Below are 19,698 nucleotides of genomic sequence, written 5' to 3'. Positions count from 1 at the left end.
TAATTTATTCTCCAACAAAATTATACATTCAAGTAGTGTAAATAATGATAGGTGTACAGCACAACCGAGAAAACAACACGTTGTTAAAAGCACTGGCGATGATAATGCGATCTGTAATGGTGCGCAAGTGTGTACAAACAACGTAACCAGAAACACGCATGCCAATACAGAATAAGCAAGCAATAATGACGATGCCATCAAAAAATATACTACACAAGTGCGGGCGTGTAAACGTAAGCAGAAGCGCTCCCTTGATGGCGAACGGATAAGCAAGCAATATTCAAGCAACGGTCACGACGACGACGACGACGCCGCCGCTAACTTGAATAGAAACATGTTCGCAAGCCAACGATCGAACCGGCGTTGTGCGTGCCCACGGCCACAGCCACGGCCCTCACAGTGAGAGGAATGCCGGCCTCGTCCACGCCGCCAATGCCGGGGAAGTCCGGCGGCCGGATGACGCGCACCGAGGGCCGGCCGTCGGCCACCCAGCGCTCCCCGTCCGCGTAGCGCTCGTAGGCACGGCGGTCGTGCGGGTGCTCGCCCGCCCGCTCTCCCGTCTGACCCGCCGCGTCCGGCACGGGTGAAGGCGTGGGAGTAGGGGAGGACGCGTCTGCGTCGGAAAAAATGCGCGGCTTCCATCAACACAAGCCGCCCACCGCGGGGAGACTCGGGCACATGCGCGCGCAGCACTCAACACTCCACAGCAAGGTGCCTCCGAACGGTGCAGCTGTGCGCACAGACTAAGTTAACTGTGACTCGTCACACGCTGCTGGCACGTTTTACTCCGGAACTTTCGGTCACAGAGACTAAGTATGTTTGAAAACATAACGCCTCTGATCTGTGCTGATGCGATGAACTAATATTGCAGATCCTATAGCCACGATCTTGCTCCACTTATCCACCAGGGGGGAAGAAAATGCGGATAATCGTATGAGGAATAAGGTTACGTAAATAGGAGTATTTTGTGGGCCCTATAACTCCCATGCATAATGGGAGTCGGGGTGAGAGGTACGCAGATATTAAGAGATGTTGTACAATAGTTGAGCTGACACTAAATGAGGCAACAAGTGTGGAATATTTGCTGTGTAGCTTTTTATTTTGAGCTAGGATCTTGTGGTGAGGTGGCAACAGGCAGCTTAACCATGACAACAGGCAGCTTAACCATGATCAATTTTAAGTTTGCTATTTGCATGCCTGTCAACCCATTCGGTTTACCCATATTCTTGTGCAGGGAAATTCAGTTTTCAGGTCCATATGGTGCACAGCCGTTGCGATACGGGCAACAACATTTTTTCTCTATTTTGTTTGTGTTTCTCCCTTGTGATGGGACTTTGTAGGAAGAATGTTGACATTTATAAGGGTACGGGGTGACCAATAAGGTCTGAATTGATCTGTAATAAGATTGGCACTGGTAAGGAGTTGACAGGTATATATTTCAATAATATAAAAAATATACTAAAAGTGAATAGGCCACTTGAGTTAATAGGCACATTTGAAACTGTGACATGGAAATATGCGTTATGGAAAAGGACTCGGGCCTCATACGATGTACAGCATTATATACCTGCCAAGACAACCAGTGTAAGCGGTTGGATCCCAATTTCTAATCCTTTTACTGCATACGATGTATTTTGTAGCTGTGCAGATTTTTCTAATTTTAAAAGTAGAAGTTGAGAGATTTTTATTTTAAAAATTTATATCCAGTAAACGGGCGTTCGAAAACAGGCAGACGACTGATTAAATTGGCAGAGTTGGCAAATATTAAGTGAGTTTGCATGATTTATATAGAGGATAACCACGAAACAACGGAGCCAAATCCCCACTGGGCGTCATTGGCCTTGGAAACATGTGCTGAAATGAATCAGTTAACTTTGATCTGTTACTTTCTTAGTTAATGATTGTAACTACTCTGTATGTACTTGTGTTTCAATTTAATAAATTAATATCTACACTGTCGATGTACGAGATAACAGGCAAGCTACTTGCAAGAGTTACACAACAGAAACCTTCCCCTTTTCTGAAATGTTAAAAACCGTACAAGCTTTTATGTAACTCTGTTATATAGATGTTTTGTAATAGTAAATATGCACGAGCAGGCCTTCATCCAGCAATGGATGGCTGATAATTAACATGAATTACATTAGAATATTAATTGTCAAATGTGTCTCATGAATTTGCTTTTAAAGTATCTAGTTTTTGGGAAATAAAATGCATTCAACGCTATTTATTTACATAACACGAGGAAAATGCAACAACAACAACAACCACAAGCTGCAATGAAGAACACATTAGTTGTCACACAAAATACATGTGAAAACGCATTTCAGTCAGCACACAACTTGGATTGATCACCATAAATATTTTAAGACAAATGTTCTCAATGGAGACATCCAGCTTTGAGCGAGGGTATTTGAAGTGACCAAACCATGTGCTCACACGGCAAGAAGGAAAGTAGTGCCACGAGGAAAGAAAAAGGGACAGATCCAGTAGCAACTCCTGCCTCCAGGTTGAGGAGAAAACAACAAAGTCCACCTCGGGTTTTCTTGTCACGTGCAAGTAGACTAATTGATGATTGGAACATCAGGGCAGAGTGTGGTGATAAAGCACCAGCACCGAGCTCCTGGGAAACACCATGGGCTGCATGCACCCGTCTGGTGGAGAAAGTGGCGGTGAAGCCACTGCCAACGCAATTCACTTTCATATTGAATCCACCTGCACACATGTTATAACCTGACACTGGAGAACCCTCGGCAGATGTTGTTGCTTTTTCTCAAGCGCGAGCCACGGAACACCACTAACCGTGGGATGCTTTGGTACCGCTCAGTCAAGCAATGCCCCCCTCCACCCAACTATCCCATGTTCAAAGAGAACAATGAAAGGGCACATTCTCAAGGCTAAAAGATCCTGCATAACACTGATGTCCTTTTGGCATCTCTAAAAATAGGTGTGGTTTGCCTGGTGCAAGTAGAATGAAGCAGGCATAACGTATTACTGCGTCATTCCAAAATGCCACTGTACCTGTCTGTTGAACACAGCTTCTGAGAGCATCTAAAGGCACCTCAAGGTGGAACATTTGAGCTACTGTTTTTATAATTGAGTGTTTTTAAGCCTCAACTTGAAGGCCGATGGAGTGCAATATCATCATCACTAATCTACTTTACAAAAGAACAATTGCCAGATGTAATGTACCAAATATATAAAGCATTCAGAATGCTAAACATCCCAAGCATTAACATTACATTAACTTATATAATGAACAAAACAACTTAGTATGGATTTTAAATTATGTTATGTTCATTTACACAGTTTCTCAGTGCAAAATGACAAAATAAGAAATGAAGTATTCCAATTTAACTGAACAATCGTTTGTTTCAAAGAAACTAACATGGCATTCAGCCATTCCGTCATTAAACTGGCATTATACACGTGTGCAGGTCAAGTGGCTAAAAGTGCACCACACTCTGAAAGCAACCCTCTGTGTAGCTGCACAGCAAGCATGCGGGGAACTGCAGGGTTAAGGAATAAGACTGGAACTCTCCTGGGAAGAAATGACCCCATGGATCGACAGAATCCACCGTAGCAGGTCTCCCAGGCCACACGGTAGGGTTGTCACCTTTGAGGTATACAATAACCAGGACATATCATTGAATAAAAAAAAAAGAAATGGGAATTATAATTACTGATTTACCAGGACAGCTACCGGTTTACTTTAAGTTGTCCTTCCCCCGCACCTCAGATTAGCACGGTTGGCTACGTATGGTGCGAAAGAAGCTCAACATACATACACGAGAAAATTTGGATTTTCCTGGGGATACCAGTAGAGGTGGCAACCCTACCACACACATTAATAGACTTCTACAAAAATTGGATTAAGAAACATAAGTGGTACAAACATTAAACCCAAATCCCCATTATAACTTAGCTTCACAATTAGCGTATATACCAGTGGATTCTGGGAGGCCTGATCCAGGTCAGGGATTTCACGCAGGAGCGATAACCTCTTTGCCAAGGGATGGCCTTACCAGCCTGGGCCTACCTGACAGCCTACTCAGCCGTTTTTGCTGCTCTGGGCGTGAAAGCAAAGTTCAAGAGTGAAACACAAAACGCACAGGGGACAAAATAACGTCGTTAGTTGAGATACAACAGGCAAACGTAACAACAGTTAATTCAATGTGGTACGTTTCCACGTGAAAATAAATGCTATGAGAAAATACATTGGGAGAATACTGTAGTAAATGAGCAACTAATGCAATTGAAAATTTGCTTTAGTGCCAAATATTGACTTGTTTTTTTTATCATGCATTAAATAGAGTAATATACTGCACCAACGTTCACAAAAATCAATGCGTCTTTCATGAACTGTGAAGCCATGCAAGTCTTTTATTTTCTTTGAACCCATCTACGTGACTTCACCGAAAGATCCAAATAATATATTTTAACACTGTTTATACTGTTTTTGAAAATATTTTAATTAAATATATTTGCTGATTAAACAACTATCGGACATGTTCACATTTGATCGTTAAACCTGCTTATTATTGATTGTAACCGATTGCATGAACTGTATACACCTCTGCTATGTGTGAATGTCCGAAGAACACAGTACCGAAAGCGACATTTACTGCCGCATTACTTCATTCTTGTGCAGTGTCTTGATCATGCACTATCTGTGCCAACTGTGATGGCACATGGCCTTAAGAGTAACTGCGTGTCAGACGTTCATCCTAGCAATACACATGCGAATACCAAAACCCATGACAGATGGTTTATTTTAAACTAGGGTTAGGGTTTCACTCCACTCGATGGTATATACAGTTGCTTTGTGCAGTATCCACAGTCCTTCTCTTGTACTGCTGTATATTCAAGTCATTCAGCGGTGAATGATGATATGGGCTATACACTAAATGTACATTTACCCTACATGAAGCGTAATGCTACGCAGTCCTTTATGTACAGAGTTTGCGCTCAACAATGAGGCCCAATGATGTACGCAATCTTGAAAATAAGAGGACAGTCCTCGACCACAAATCACATTATTCACTTATAACATAAGAGGAACAGATTTTGTAAACAACCACATGCACATATATATATTGCATATGTAAAACTAATTATTTAAATATTATCTAATCTATGCAGCCACTTTGACAGAATAAAAGATCTTGCTATTTCTAAGAGGGTGTTGTGTAGAAGCATGAGTCGCAAAATAGTGATATGTTGTAATTGTTATATATTATTCCAAAAGAAATACAAAAGGCATGGGCCTAAGTCTAAAAAATGTGTATAGTCTGGAGTAGTTTTAATATTAGGGGGCAACGTTGCTATGCGGTTTTAACTAATTAGGTAATTTGCAAATAATTTGAACATTTAGACCGTGACGCTGGCACACATCCCCGTTAACTCCTTGCAAGCCTTTCATGCATCGCAAAAAAAGTGTCAAGCAAATTCAACAAACGTCGGCATTCCTCCGCATCCAGGCCCCCCCCCCTCGCGAGGCAATTCCCGCGACCCATCCCTCCCATACGCACCTCCCATCAGGCGATTGTGCTGCAGCAGCACGATGGTGGGGTTGACGGCCATGGTGGACGGGTAGGCAGAAGCGCGGCCCGTCGGCGAGAAGGAGCGCTGCGAGTCGCTGTCGGAGCCTGGGGGATGCCCCGCGGAGAGCGTGCCGGTCGGGTCGCCGTCCGTCGCGGAGGCTCCATCGGGTCCCGAGGACGATCCCACGCTGCCGTTGACGACGGTCTGCCGGGCACCGACGAGGCACAGCTGCACTTTAAAACGCTTTCAATCGGCCCGCTGTGGTGGAAACCGCCCAATACGTTGAGCGCAGTGCGCGCGGGTAGGACAGCGGTTGAGTCTCGCGTCCAATTACGAGGTCTGGATTGGTGCTAAGGTCAAACTCTTTGACGTGTTCTCGGGTTCATCTTGTGCTCGTGTGTTGTACGGCACACGGTAGAACCCAGAAAATATGTCAAGAGAGTTACCAAAGCACAAGTGTTAAAACCCAAGCAGTGGCGGTTAACTAATTTACTAAAACCTTTGAGAGGAATAAATCTGCATTGAGCGATTCAATTTCATCCTATAATAAATTGACTTATTTGAATGTATGTGATAGAAATATGTGATTATATACTGTATGCCTCATGCGGTGACTAGTACAGTTTAATGTGAGGTAGTGTTCTGCAAACAGAAATGAAGAATGCTTGAAAATGGTAATGCCATGCAGAAATAAGTACTTAATTTGCTTAATTTTGACATAATTTTAACTCATTTAAGAATGAAATATCTTCATGTAAAACAGCCACATTACTGACGGACCTATGAAAAGTCCCATGCAGGAAAAAAAAGACGTGAACATAAATATTCACAAGGATGTAAATCAGCACAATAACACTCGAAGGAAGATATGAATACTTTGCCAAATGTGAAAGATGTCACAGGCCCTTTGATATGAATGACTGGTGCCGCGAAAAAATGGCTCTAATATTACCATAATGACATTAAGGATGCTATGCGGGATGGATTTTAATTACAATATATTACCAGCAATGCTGCGTGATGCCACATCTGCATCCGCGTTTTAATTTGCATTGCTTGGCTTTAAAACAGTTATATCCTTTTGTGAGCGCTACGACTCCCATCTGTATTGTGAATTCACAAGCTAGATCATTTGATTTGATGTAAATATTATGTGACGAAATCAAATAATGCCCACAAGTAGATTTTGCATGTATTTAAATATTTGTGAATAATTTTCAGTCACAAAAGAAAACATCACATTGATCGAGCCTGCCATTATCGTGCAAGAGTTACAATCGGATCACCGTAACTACATCTCGGCGGCATTAGTCATCATCACAGAACACTCCAGTCAGGCAGCAAAGCTGCTACCGTTGACAAAACGTCAATCATGCGCTATTGCTATGAAAATGCAAGTGCTTGCAGCTATTGTGCACTTTAAATGGCTGAGTTTTGCCATGACTCTTCGCAAGGCACAGATTTCAATAATTATTTTTGCCAGAACCTTGAGTGATCATTCTTGCGAATGTGACAACTTAAATAGGGGAACGTTACTTTAATGCCCACCGTTCGCAAGGATATGACTGATGAGGACATGCGCATGGCATTTAAATTAGAACATGAAATCAATCCACAGAAAGAAATGAGAAAAAACAATATTCAAACATAAAAGCAATACTGCAGTGGACAACAAGCATATACAAAAGCATAAACGGAATGTCTTTCAGGAGAAAAAAGGAAAAAAATAGTTTCCAAATAATGCACGTTCAAAGGAAAATGTGGAGATCATGAATCAGACATGCCAGCCTCAAAGCTGCTTAAACATGCATCCCATCTTTTTTCAAGCGGTGTTTTAGATAAATAAAGTAGTTCCGTAAACTTTTCATAATTACATCCGAAGATGTTGTGAGCAACTCTTCACATTCGTCTGGGGTTGTTGCCTGGTCGATGTCTGGTCTGCTGGAGGCTTGATCGTCTTGCACAGTCTTGCAGGACTGGCTTTGTTCCGCAAGGACGTCATCCCGCTCCACGGCTCCAGGCTGAAGGCGAGCGGGGTGCATCTCCAACTCAGGTGGCTCTGCAGATGAATGTTCTGGCTTTCCGTCTCTTGGCAAATGAACGGGGATGAAGTAATTGAGGTTCGGAAAATTCAAATCTTGCGGCTGAAGGTCAGACATGTTTTCTGTGATGGGCAGCGCTGGTGAAGGATTGCCAGCTGACTCCATTTCCTCAGATGCTGTGTGCTCTGAGCTATAGGTTTGCTCAAAAGCGCTGCCTGGGTCATGTGTGGCATCTGTGCTCAGGCAGGATCCATCTTCAGGCTGTGGAACCCATTAAAAAGGATAAACACAGCTCCTGCGAGTTAGCATGCCTGCAATGGGTTAGAGCAATCTGGGTCTTATTATCACAAGGACTTCGTCTATTGTAAATATTAGGAAAGTATACTGACAGCCTTCACCAAATAGCAGCACAGTACTTAAGCAAATTAAGCGATGCAGATTTGTGATGGTTCATATCATGAAGGAACAAGAACATTTAATCATGCACAATTTGTTTCTTTTAAATGTCCTTTATAAGTCCAGTCTTACTACTGTATCTTCAATTTGTGATTTCTTAATGAACAGTGCTGTTCTTTACAAATTATGTTATATTAATAATGCATGGGATATATTTTAAAATAACATTAATCTATACTCCACTTACTGTTGTGTTCCGACTCCCGAATAAACATTCCAAACTCTCTTAGTGGTGGAAATTCCACAACTTAGCATTCCACTTTCCCTCATACATTTCCTATAACACAATCGTCAATAATGCTGCCTTACAAGGCAAGGTATATAATAGGTGACGATTCAGGCAACATCCCTCTTTCATAATACATACATATCGAGGCCAGACCTCTCAAAACACACATATCTCTGTTTTTTAACATCACAACTAGAATGTAAAATATAACTCAAGCCCTAAAAACACATTCAATTGTGTACATGCCAGGTGTGTTGAGCAGTGTTATCCTATTTCCATACAAATGTGAACTTAAATGCAAATACAGTATCCTTGAGTTATGAAATTTCATAACATCCCCAAATGTCCCTGCATGGATGCATGCGAATTTATACAGAAATGTACAAAAATGTATTTTCAAATTGAAAACATGATCTTTAACATTTCAAATTGAGTAAACAGAGCGATATTTCACTGGCAGAGACACAAATTGCTGTCGTTCCATCCCAGTTTTAAAGCATTGCCTCACTGACATTCCTTAGAAATTACAAATGTTTGGTACATTTGCTTCGTTCAAGTATGCAATTTATTATTTGGTGTTGGATGACTCCAAATTCCACCCCCTTTTCAAAGTTGGGTGTCGGGTTTGTGAGCGAGAGCGAAAACAAAGTGGACTATTTTGATTTCAACAACAGAGCTCGAAAACAACTCTGAATCAGACAGATAAGAGCCACCCCCCCATTGTGAAAGTGAAAAGCAACCTGTTCATCACATGACCGACCACGTGCTTATACAGAAGCTGCGAAACCCTCTCTGCAATGCAACTCCCGATACTTTCGAATGGATTACCAAACTCAACATAAAGTAGAAATAATATTTAGCATCTTTTTGTCCATTTGTATACGAAATTAAGAGAGTGCATCTTAAGTATAAGGTACAACAGGCTAAATGTCGTGACATCTACATCACCTCTTAGAAACAGCCACCACTCTCTCTTTCACCTTGAATAAGTCTTTATATAATGCATTATATTTTTTGTACAATTTGGGGCATTCAATTATTAAGAAAAAACAGGTTTACTTATCGATCTAAATCACTGCTGTTGATAGTTTGGCAATCACATGAAACCGAGGCATGTATGCATTGAACAAAGTGAAACAAGTTTCCACTTTGTTGAAACACTTTAGAACAGTTGATCATTTCTACACTAACAAAGCACTGTATTCTTTGGGTCTTTCGGCAAAGTCACGTGACTTTACGTAGACATGTTCTTGACTTTTCCGAAAGACCCAAAGAATATGAATTCCTGCAGTCATGAAAAGCTTTAAGTCAAGATTTAACAATGCACTGCTCTACAAGTAGTGTACAGTATTCCGGAATTAACAGTAACTAGAATTTCGATTTAAAGCTTTCGTGACTGCAGGGATTCATCTTCTTGGTTCTGTCGGTAAAGTCACGTAGAAGGGAAGTAATAAAATAATAAAAATAAAACATAATAAAATAATTCTCACGACGTTTCGGCCACAACGCAAGCAGCCGTCCTCAGGTGAAGAACATGTCTGTCGATAAGACAGAGTCTAAATGACACGTCTTAGGCTTGGAGTGTCTATTTAAGCTGTGAGGGAGGAGGAAGAGAGCGTTGACAGCTTAAATAGACACTCCAAGCCTAAGACGTGTCATTTAGACTCTGTCTTATCGACAGACATGTTCTTCACCTGAGGACGGCTGCTTGCGTTGTGGCCGAAACGTCGTGAGAATTATTTTATTATGTTTTATTTTTATTATTTTATTACTTCCCTTCTACGTGACTTTACCGAAAGAACCAAGAAGAGTAACTAGAATGTTACGATTTATGGCCTTGTGTCGTTCGGTACACATTGATTTTATCTTACAATACTTCATCATCCCACTAAGATGTTGTATGCTTTACCGAGCACCGTTCATTTGCACACTTTGTTCTTAAGACTTCAATGCGTGAGCGGAACAAGCTGCATTCAAAACAAAAAGACCGTGCACAAGCGGCTAAGATCCAGTGGCTCTTAGGGAGACCTCGTCCTTTAATTGCTTCCTATTGGCTTAATTAGTGGTCCTTTCCTTCCACTGAGATTTCCTGTTTATCCTACTTGTATCCCAGGGAGTATCTCATTAAACATCGCACTCATCGCAAACTGATTATCCTAAATGCCATAATACAATGGAGGAATGCAGATCCAATCACAGCCGCAAAGCATAAACAAAAATCCAACAGCATTGACACGTATAGTTTCTTTTGAAAAAAAATTTAAGTTACAAGACTTCACCATTTAGTTGAAAACGTTTTCGTAGATAATTATCTAAGTAATTCTTGACCTTTTTATGCAAGTTTCAGAGTTCAAATGTTCACCTTATATTACTCAAAATACAAAAGCGAATGTGAAATGTTGTTGTGAAACTATTTTTCAATTTCAACTGTTAAGAATTCATCGGGCCTGAAATGGTGTAGCTGTGTATCCGAAACCAAAAACAGAGTGCGAAAGAAACGGCACTGGTATTTGTTTAAAACAAAACATGTTTCAACGGTCATATCCGTACATAATATGTCAAAGGGTTTCCACTGACAGATTCACCTCTGTTTGGAATAGCTCAGGTTTAATTTGGCACACCTGTGGTTGGACATATTTTCCGACTTATCACATACACGGCAGATGTGCCGTGTTTCATGTGACAATCATAAATATGGTTTATGGTACAAGGGAACACAAAATAGACATATACAAATACTTACGTGTGCTCACGTAAACACCCATTCTCAAGAGTACATTCCGAGAACCATATGTGTCTTTGCAACAAATGAGCTTTTCTTAGTTAAAAAAAGCAAACCCACCCTCGCACAAAATTGTATATGCACATCCCTCGTGTCAATCCGCCGCTTGATGAGGGCTTCTCCATGCCTCCCAGGTTACTGGAGAGGTAAATTAACGGGACTTCACCATGTCGGTCAAGCAATGTTAAGGCGTGCGTGCCCTCTGTACCTGCGTGTGTTTTTTCTCGGTCGTGACGAGGCTGGGTTTCACACTGCGGAATCCCTTGGACACCAAGGGCGATGAAGATGTGTCTCCATTGACGGGGCCGATGTCAGCATTCTCACCCGGTGGGGATGATGCAGCCTCAGATACTGTGTGCACATACACGTACGCAAACTCCGGTCATCCTCGAAGCGGCTTTTGGCTTGTCCATCGAACCAAGACGGTCACCGCATCACATGCTTTCAGATGCCCTTTCGCGGCCGTCTGGAAAGCTCTTCCTTCCAATATTAGGAACCCGATGGAGCGATGGCCCTTTAAAATCTAGATTGAAAACTAATTTCTTTAGAACAGTTTTTTGTGGTTAGTGTGTCGTCCTTCCCCCGCACCTCCGGTTAGCGCGGTTGGCTACGTACGGTGCGAAAGAAGTTCTACATACATACATAAAGATAAAGTTCCCCCGATACAGACGTGAAGACAAGTGCTGCCAACGAGGACTATTAAGGAATGAACGGCTTACGGGAGAGGCACAGTCAGCACCATACCCAGCCAGCCACCTTTGCATCCCAAACCCTGGAGTTTCGCACACTGCAGAAGGTATTCATTTAAGTGTGAATTCAATTCGGGGAGGTCCAGGATGAGTTCCGATGTTCGCCATGTCTGGGTAATGTACTTGGATGGCTGGTTTTGTAGCACAGTGTGCAAAATCCACTGCAACGCCGCTCTCCACAGTGTACGCATGTACAAAGACAAAGATCCCCCGTAGAGGCAAGTGCTGTTAGCGAGCACCTATGAAGGCCGGAACGGTACACGAGGGGGTGGGTGGCCAGCACCACGTCCAATCGCCTTCGTCTCCCCAGTGGCGATGTTTACACACCGCACCAGGTACTAATTTCAGGCTGAGTCGACCTAGGGGAGGCCCAGGACCGGTTCAGATAATCGTCACTGGTGTTGGCCGTGAGCGGGAATCGAACCCGGGTCGCCAGGTTCATAGCGCAGCGCGCTAACCACTACACTACCGCTTCCCAGGCATGTACACATACATACACACATGCATAAACAACACACAACTGTTGGAGTCAGTGCTATAAGTGAGTGCCTTTACAGGGACATGACAGCACAAGGTGGGCGATGAAGCCAGCCTGACCACAATTTCTATTCTCTGCGTTAACAATAACGTATTGTACCAAGTAACCATAACATACAGTGGCAACTGGTGTTTGAACCGAGCCTTGGGCCAGGTTCAAACACCAGTTGCAACTGATGCACAAGCCAGGAGATGACAACCCGAGCCACTGGAATCAGTGTGGTGTGCTAACTACACTACCTTGATACACACACCACACACGTGTCACCCAATGGCGGAGCCAGGATTTTCAGGTAGGGGGGGGGCAAGCCCTCCAGCAATGAAAAAAGATAGGAGTTGTTAGTAAGTAAGGACTTGTCCCTTGCTTTTTATTCGACACGTGTGGGTCGAATTCGAACCGCGTTGTGCGATCGGCATCACGCTCGCTGAAGATCAATGCCTTCAAGGAAGTCGTGTACTGTATACGCAACTGCGCACAATTCTGAGTCACTTATAACTGCTTTGCCGTTACTTATTTCAAATTATGGACTCAGACTATTGTCCTATCATCTCATAGAGTCCCTGGCACATAAAAATATCCTGCACAGTGGCAGTGAGGGTCGCAAAATGCCGATTTATTACTAATAAACCCCAATGATCCGATCGAAATTAGGGATTTCGATCGGATCATTGGGGGGGCACGTGCCACCCCACCCCCCTCCCCCGCTCCGCCAGTGGTGTCACCTACTGAACCTTTCAGCAAATATTTATATTTTCGTAAATGTTTATGAGCATAGACGGTTTTGGATCCCCACACAAAATACTACATTCCACAGCAAACGTCCCACCTGTGCATAACGACACAGTGGCTAATGTGCAGGCACAGGTGTGGGACATCTACTCTGGAATGTTCTATTCCGTTCAGGGGTGAGATGCACGGCATCTCCCCTGCGGGCTGAGCCAAGGAGAGCACTGATGGTGGAGGCCACGATACATTTGCTACAGTACTGCCACAATGGAAACAGGGGTAACGCTCACGAACACATTGTAAACACCGCAGTTGGAAGTGAATCAGAAAATGTTTGGAAATATGTAAACGGGCACAAGTATTTACTGCGGCAAGCAATGATGCATCCACATGCAGTTTCGTGTATAAGTGGGTATTGTACTCTTTAGGAAAAAATCTGTCCACTGCCAAGGATTAAAGTCTGTCAAGGGATGGTTTAAATGCTTAAGGGATAAGCGGCAGTGGTGGTGAATGTAATGTGTTTATTACCTTCATGTTCTATATGATCATCTGCACCAGCTGTGAATATACAAACACATTTTGATGTTTAGTTACACTTCTAAACAAGAGGCGAATACATCTTTAAAATATAAATTGTTGATAATTTAACACGTGCACAGCAATACATCACGCATCAAATTTCCACTATATTTCTCATACAATGTTGTCCACAACATGTTACTCCATTTACTTGCGCATTGTGTTAACCTCATATGTAGCGCAAACTTGTACGTCGCAATTATGTCCTTGACAAGAGGAATATCAGAGTCACCCTTGATAACAAAACACATTTGCTTATTTTGATACAAAATGTTATTGGATCATTTTTTTATTAATACATACAATAACGTGAAAGCAAGATTTATGGTCCCAGTAGGGGCGAACATATTTTATATCGTGGACACCACAGAAATTCCACTGGGAAGGATTTATGCATAAGAACAAATTAACCTTGGAATCACAGGCTAACCGACAGTTCGAGTCACCCGGATACCCATAATGCCCAGTTTACCTGTTCTCTCCCAAATCCGACTCCAATCACGGAAATATAAATAATATGAATGATCCGGCATTGTTCTCTGAAACCATTCCCTGACACCAACGAGAACCAATAATGCCACGATGTTGATGTCATCTCCAGTTTTTGTCCGAAAAAGATTACCCTTTCCACCTAAATAAAGCTTGCAATGCATGATTAAATAAGACTGAACATAAATCAAAAGCAACTGCCTCTTTCGAGATTACTATGAGTTAAGCACAATTCATCATCGTCATCATTCGCCATGTTCTATCCACACCTGGATGAAGGCCTCCCCTTTATCATCGTCGCTCCCTATCTGGTCATCCTCTTGGCTGCAACACCTCCCTGGCCTGCTACTCTATCACCAGTAGCGTCCATCGGCCATCAACATTTATAGCAATCTGTGTGCCCTGTCCAAACCCACTTACTTTTCAGAGTCATATTTGTTTTCTTATCCACCTGTCTGTGTCTCTCAGTATAATTCACAATATGCGTCTTTGCATGCATTTCAGATTTTTTTTTCCTTCGCTATTTTACTTTGCAGCGTCCATATTTCTGATCCATTTGTCACAGCAGCTTATATGTACCAATTGAAATGTTTCCTTCTCTAGACACTTAAGCAATCACCAATTCCAAGAATATTACTCACAGTGACTGTGCGTTAGCAATACCAAAATTAACGCTGCATTTATGGAGGTTTGTAATTTTATATAGGCTATCAAATATTTTAACTCCCATCAATAATACAATGTATATTACAATCATAAGTTAAGAGTAAAACATCTAATTTTCATGTTGCTTCTATGGACATGAAAGGTTGAAAATATTAAAAGCAAAGATATAAGCATATTCAACATGTTAGTTACTTTTGTAAAGGCATAACAGCAGAATAATTATTATGCTATATAAAATAAGAATACAGTGTAGATGTCCTTTACGTGAACTGCATTCAGCCTGTTGTTTCATTCATTCATGTGTCATAGTTTCATAATCCCGTGGTTAAGGAATGCATAAATAGTATTGGATAAGAAAAAAACTGTATAATCCTTGTTTTAAATCACATGATAATGGTGGACCAAACTTTTTAATAAAAATGCCATTTTTAATTCTTAGCATCAAATTACAAGAATATTTTGTTTTATAAACTTACAAAAATGTTTTAACAGTGTACATTAATAAATACAACAGCAATGCTATTGGAGCATATTTTTAAAAAATCTATGTTTAAATTTAAAATAAAATCCTCTAACAAAACCATTTGCATAAGCACTCCCTAATTTGCATATCCAATCGGAGCAAGTGCCCCTTCATGAATGGCGAATGCTACGACGGGTCAAAGGAAATATCTCTTTGTAAGGTAATTGTAATCAGGTTACCACTGCTCTAATAAGTAAATTACTACTTCTCCTTATTCCTGCACCGGAAAGGCTGTCTACACAGCCATGCGCATATGTAGGATGGCATTTTGCCAATTGGGAAGATTTTGAAGGAGAGATCCCTGGGAAAAAATCTCTTCTGCATCCATTCTCAGACACGCGGGGCACACAGCTTGGCGAGATTTATGAATGGCTTCCTCAGTCTCATGACGCGATGCCAATAGCACAATCGGAATTCTTTGAAAAACACACGTAAAAAAAGTTAGTTTTTGACACACTGAAATTAGCGTTAAGTTTAATTTCAGCAGAGGATTAGCCTATTCACATAGTCGCTGCTTGTTGCCAGTGTTGTCAACAGTCAAATCAGTGGACGTGACAATCAACACATTCACAATTGCTGGTTGCAGCCGTGGTAGGATGGCAGGGAAAGTGACTGCATAATGAGAAAATGTATTGGACGCATGTAGGCGATCAGTCTAACCACTTCCCTTCACACTTAACCATTGTAACAAATTGATTTAATACATTCTATTCTAATTCATGAGTATGGCAATATGTTCAGGAGCTAAAGCCAATATCAAGATCAGCTAGCCACGAGAGGGCTTCAGGAGAGTGTTCATGTAGTTTTGCCGTTCATACGTTGAAAGAGCGCAGACTACAGTGGTTTACTATATGGTCATAACAGGTGAAATTAAAGGCTAATGCATTTCATGAAAATATATGTACAGGTTGGCGAATGATGGGGCTTCAGGACTAGTCTGGTGAACATCTGAACTGCTGTCAGCGAATTGTGCAAAGTGGGCAATGCCGGACTGTGTACTCCATGGTTTGAGATTGGAGACAGAAATCCCACTGTGAACTATTCTTAATTGTCCATTGGCGTCGGAGATAGCCGCTTCTACCGTGTGACGCCCCGATGAAGTTCACTGGCAAGACGATAACGTTCACGTGGTTGCCTCCATTGTGTGGCACTTGTTTGGGCCTTCTCTTTACTCGACGCCCACGACAGATGTTTTCATCAGGCCTCCAAACTCGGACTCGACACTCTTGCGGTATAATCAGCAAGTAATGCCCGAATGAACCACATGAAGTTTGAGACTTAAAACATGCCCAATTGATCCACCTCATTAGCATTGTTTTTCAAATTGGAGGTCTACTTAGCTTAATAGTATTTCCTTTCATCAGACTGCCTCCAAGACAGTCTGTTTACACAGGCTGAATGCTAACAGATGGTCTCATGATAATATCAGCAGATCCATTTACGGATTAATCCCATTATTGTATAGATAACACATGCATCTCAAATTCCTGTGCAAGAAAACATAAAAAAAACATTACCATCAGCTGCAGCAGTGTCCAGTTACTTTTTTTCCCTCACATTGTTTCGTGATTATGTTACTTATTTAATGTGTAGTTGAATACACATGCATTCTTAAAATCTACAAGCTGGTGGGTTACTTAATAATGGAGGCATTCTATCTCCACCAACATTTTGTTGCGCAATAACAGTCAAAAAAGTGAGAATGTCTCCATCTAAAACAAGATTATTATTGACAATATTACTGCATTAAAATCCCTCCGATGTGTTTTCAGTTGATATCACATGTTATTGGGGATGTCTGAAATTTTGTTCCAGGTACTCGGAGCTTCTCATCTAATTACATTTCTGACGAAGCTCCCGGCACGTGGAACGAATGTCAGATGTGATACCCAAACAATGCGTATTACAACCCACAAAAACACTCCGGAGTGCCATACAACACAGCCACGAAAGACCTGCGCAGTAGCATAATGCATCAATAACAAACCCAATGGAGGCAAATAGCATTTGTATGACGATGCAAACTCGTCCGAAAAAATAATGATTCTGCCCTTCTTTTTTCGAACACAGGAAATCCTGGATACGTGAAAGGGCACGATGACGTGGCAACTTACCGGCGGCGGTGTATATGTGGGCAGTGCTGTGTTTGGTGTGATGAGCCCGGGTCGAACAGGCAAGCAAAACCGAGCCCCTTCCTGTGCTAAATCTGGAAGCGTCTGTTTCTGCATGCAACCCCGGCGGCACGCCAAAGACAGAGAATGGCAGAGCAAACGAGAGAGAGAGAGCAACGGGGAGAGAGAGGGAGGAGACAGCAGCACACCAAGCATGCAGAAGGAGGGCAAGGAGACCGGTTGCAGAACATATGGATTCCTCGCACAGCCATAAACTGGGAAAAATAAGTCATGCAAAACATCGAGAAACAATGCTTTGTTTTAGCATTGACAGCAGCATCCTAAAAGCACAAGCAAGAGATTTGCATTAGTGCTTCATATACTGCACATTTGCTATAAGCATATTGCATTAAAAACAACGGGGATTGAAAGGTCTATCGTTAATATGCGTATGTCAATGGTACAGTACAACACATTGGTGGCCATCTAGCCTACAGTTTTTTTTATTCTCAAACCATCCGGTTGGTTTCACTTGATCGTGTTTCCACTATAAGCATAATAAACCATGTACCACTGCACCAAACACATCACAGTGGTATGAAATATTTTATTTTGGTTGGAAGTTATCGAAATAAAATAGATTTTGGGAAATTTAAAGAGCTCAAACAATCTGTTGCTAAAATTAACTACGAAATGTGAAAGTAACAAGTAATCTATTCAAAACGACTGCAGAAATAGTACTATACCAATTCACGTAGACAACACATTACAAATGCATTGTGTTAAACATTTGGTCACGTAAAACTGCATTTTTTTATCTAAGAAATACAATATTACGTCCAGTACATTGTTATTGCCAACATTCTGTCTAAAGTCCCACCGATGCATTTATAAGGCTGCCTTTAAGTTGGTATTCTCTACTGCCAAGATCTTCGGATGTCACAACAGGGAGCCTACATTGGTCGGCGTGTACACAGAATCAATCAATTGCTGTACCCAGTCTGTGTACCAGAGGGAAAACGCATCGGGAGATTTATGTTTGGTCGATCAATATTTCCTGACACATAAGGATGGAGTTGAAACCCATAATCAAATTTAAACTTTACAAAGAAATGTAAAATTTGTTTATCTGGATATTGACAAACTCTTGCATTAAAGGACACCCTGAAAATGTCATTAAATGTTGCGCAACGCTCCCCAAACTGGCAATCACCTGTTAAGCAGACACAAAACGAGAGTGGCGACTCAAATAAAAAAACGCTAGCGCTAGGTACATCGTACAGTGTTGAGCTGAAATCGAACCCTGATACCTGTTAACCACGGAATGTCAGGAGAGCTCTGCGCTTTCTTCATGTGAGAAATAGTGACGGTGGAAATAACACGTCTGCGAGAGGTCCGTGCGGAGTCTGAGGACACAAAACACGAGGCGCATGCGGGCGTGCAACGACCGTGCGGAGGCATGCGCGCTCCACGCTGGGGGAACGTCCCCGCAGGAAGCCACAGCAGCAGCACCACGACCACAAGAGCAGCGCCGCAGAGCGAGGGCCAAAGAGCAGCAAGAGCATCAGCACACGCCCCCCCGCGAGGAGCGCAGAGAAGCGAGAAATGTACACAGCTCACGTGGATCCATAGCTAATGGGAAAATAACAAGAATCTACTGCAGGTAACGTTATTTAATTGTCAAATGTGCGGTGATATTTTATAATTAAACACACATAGATGCAACAAACCCGACCGATTACAAAGTACAATTATCAGGTCAAACTTAAAGATGTGGAATATGTTTTTGGAATGAGTCTGCAAAGCTTCCACGCGGGCGAGACTGTGTCAAAGGGGGCCCTCGTGTCAATTGCGAGAGTGCTTTTGTCTGCCTGTGGGAACGTCATACCTTCCTCCACGGATGGTTTTCCATTTTCTTTCAACTCCTCCAATGTATTGTGGTTGACAGAGATGTGTTGTGCTAAAAAAAGTCAACAATATAGGACTTTTACATTTTCAAAAACGGCGCACAGATATTTTGAGTAATACCCCAACACGATGATTTGAGAGATTTAATGAATGATCGGCTAGAGCTTTTCTTAATTTATCACCAAGTCTCTTCTGTTGTAGCTAAAAGAGACTTCAAATGCCAACTTAACCTTCAGTTATTCACTGGTGATGCAAAAGCCATTCCTAAAAAATATATATATATAACAATGAACATAATCATCAAGAGCATACAAGTAAAAGCCATGCACTCTGCAAGAAATGAATGAGATTTTTTT

General features: G+C 41.9%; 1 protein-coding gene across 33 annotated transcripts in view; it reads right to left on the bottom strand.

Annotated features, from left to right (window-relative positions):
• The window catches only part of SORBS1 (sorbin and SH3 domain containing 1), a 137,664-nt gene that overhangs the window by 64,030 nt on the left and 53,936 nt on the right, over nt 1-19,698 (bottom strand). For 30 of the 33 annotated variants that reach the window (XM_061565168.1, XM_061565164.1, XM_061565184.1 and 27 more), the window contains exons 4-12: nt 19,323-19,394; nt 18,745-18,840; nt 17,438-17,545; nt 13,595-13,624; nt 11,262-11,404; nt 7,419-7,847; nt 5,532-5,748; nt 4,040-4,069; nt 399-613 (exon numbers count right to left, since the gene is read on the bottom strand). In XM_061565168.1, coding sequence (XP_061421152.1) covers nt 399-613; nt 4,040-4,069; nt 5,532-5,748; nt 7,419-7,847; nt 11,262-11,404; nt 13,595-13,624; nt 17,438-17,545; nt 18,745-18,840; nt 19,323-19,394 — 1,340 coding nt within the window. The remainder of the gene's footprint in view (nt 1-398; nt 614-4,039; nt 4,070-5,531; nt 5,749-7,418; nt 7,848-11,261; nt 11,405-13,594; nt 13,625-17,437; nt 17,546-18,744; nt 18,841-19,322; nt 19,395-19,698) is intronic. The other 3 variants (XM_061565167.1, XM_061565185.1, XM_061565178.1) reach the window with 3 other exon arrangements.

Source organism: Lethenteron reissneri, chromosome 34 (assembly GCF_015708825.2).
Source record: "Lethenteron reissneri isolate LAM-NWPU_2019-01 chromosome 34, ASM1570882v1, whole genome shotgun sequence".
Lineage (NCBI taxonomy): Eukaryota > Metazoa > Chordata > Hyperoartia > Petromyzontiformes > Petromyzontidae > Lethenteron > Lethenteron reissneri.
Note: the sequence above shows the minus strand (reverse complement) of the source record. Positions and strands in the feature narration are given on the sequence as shown.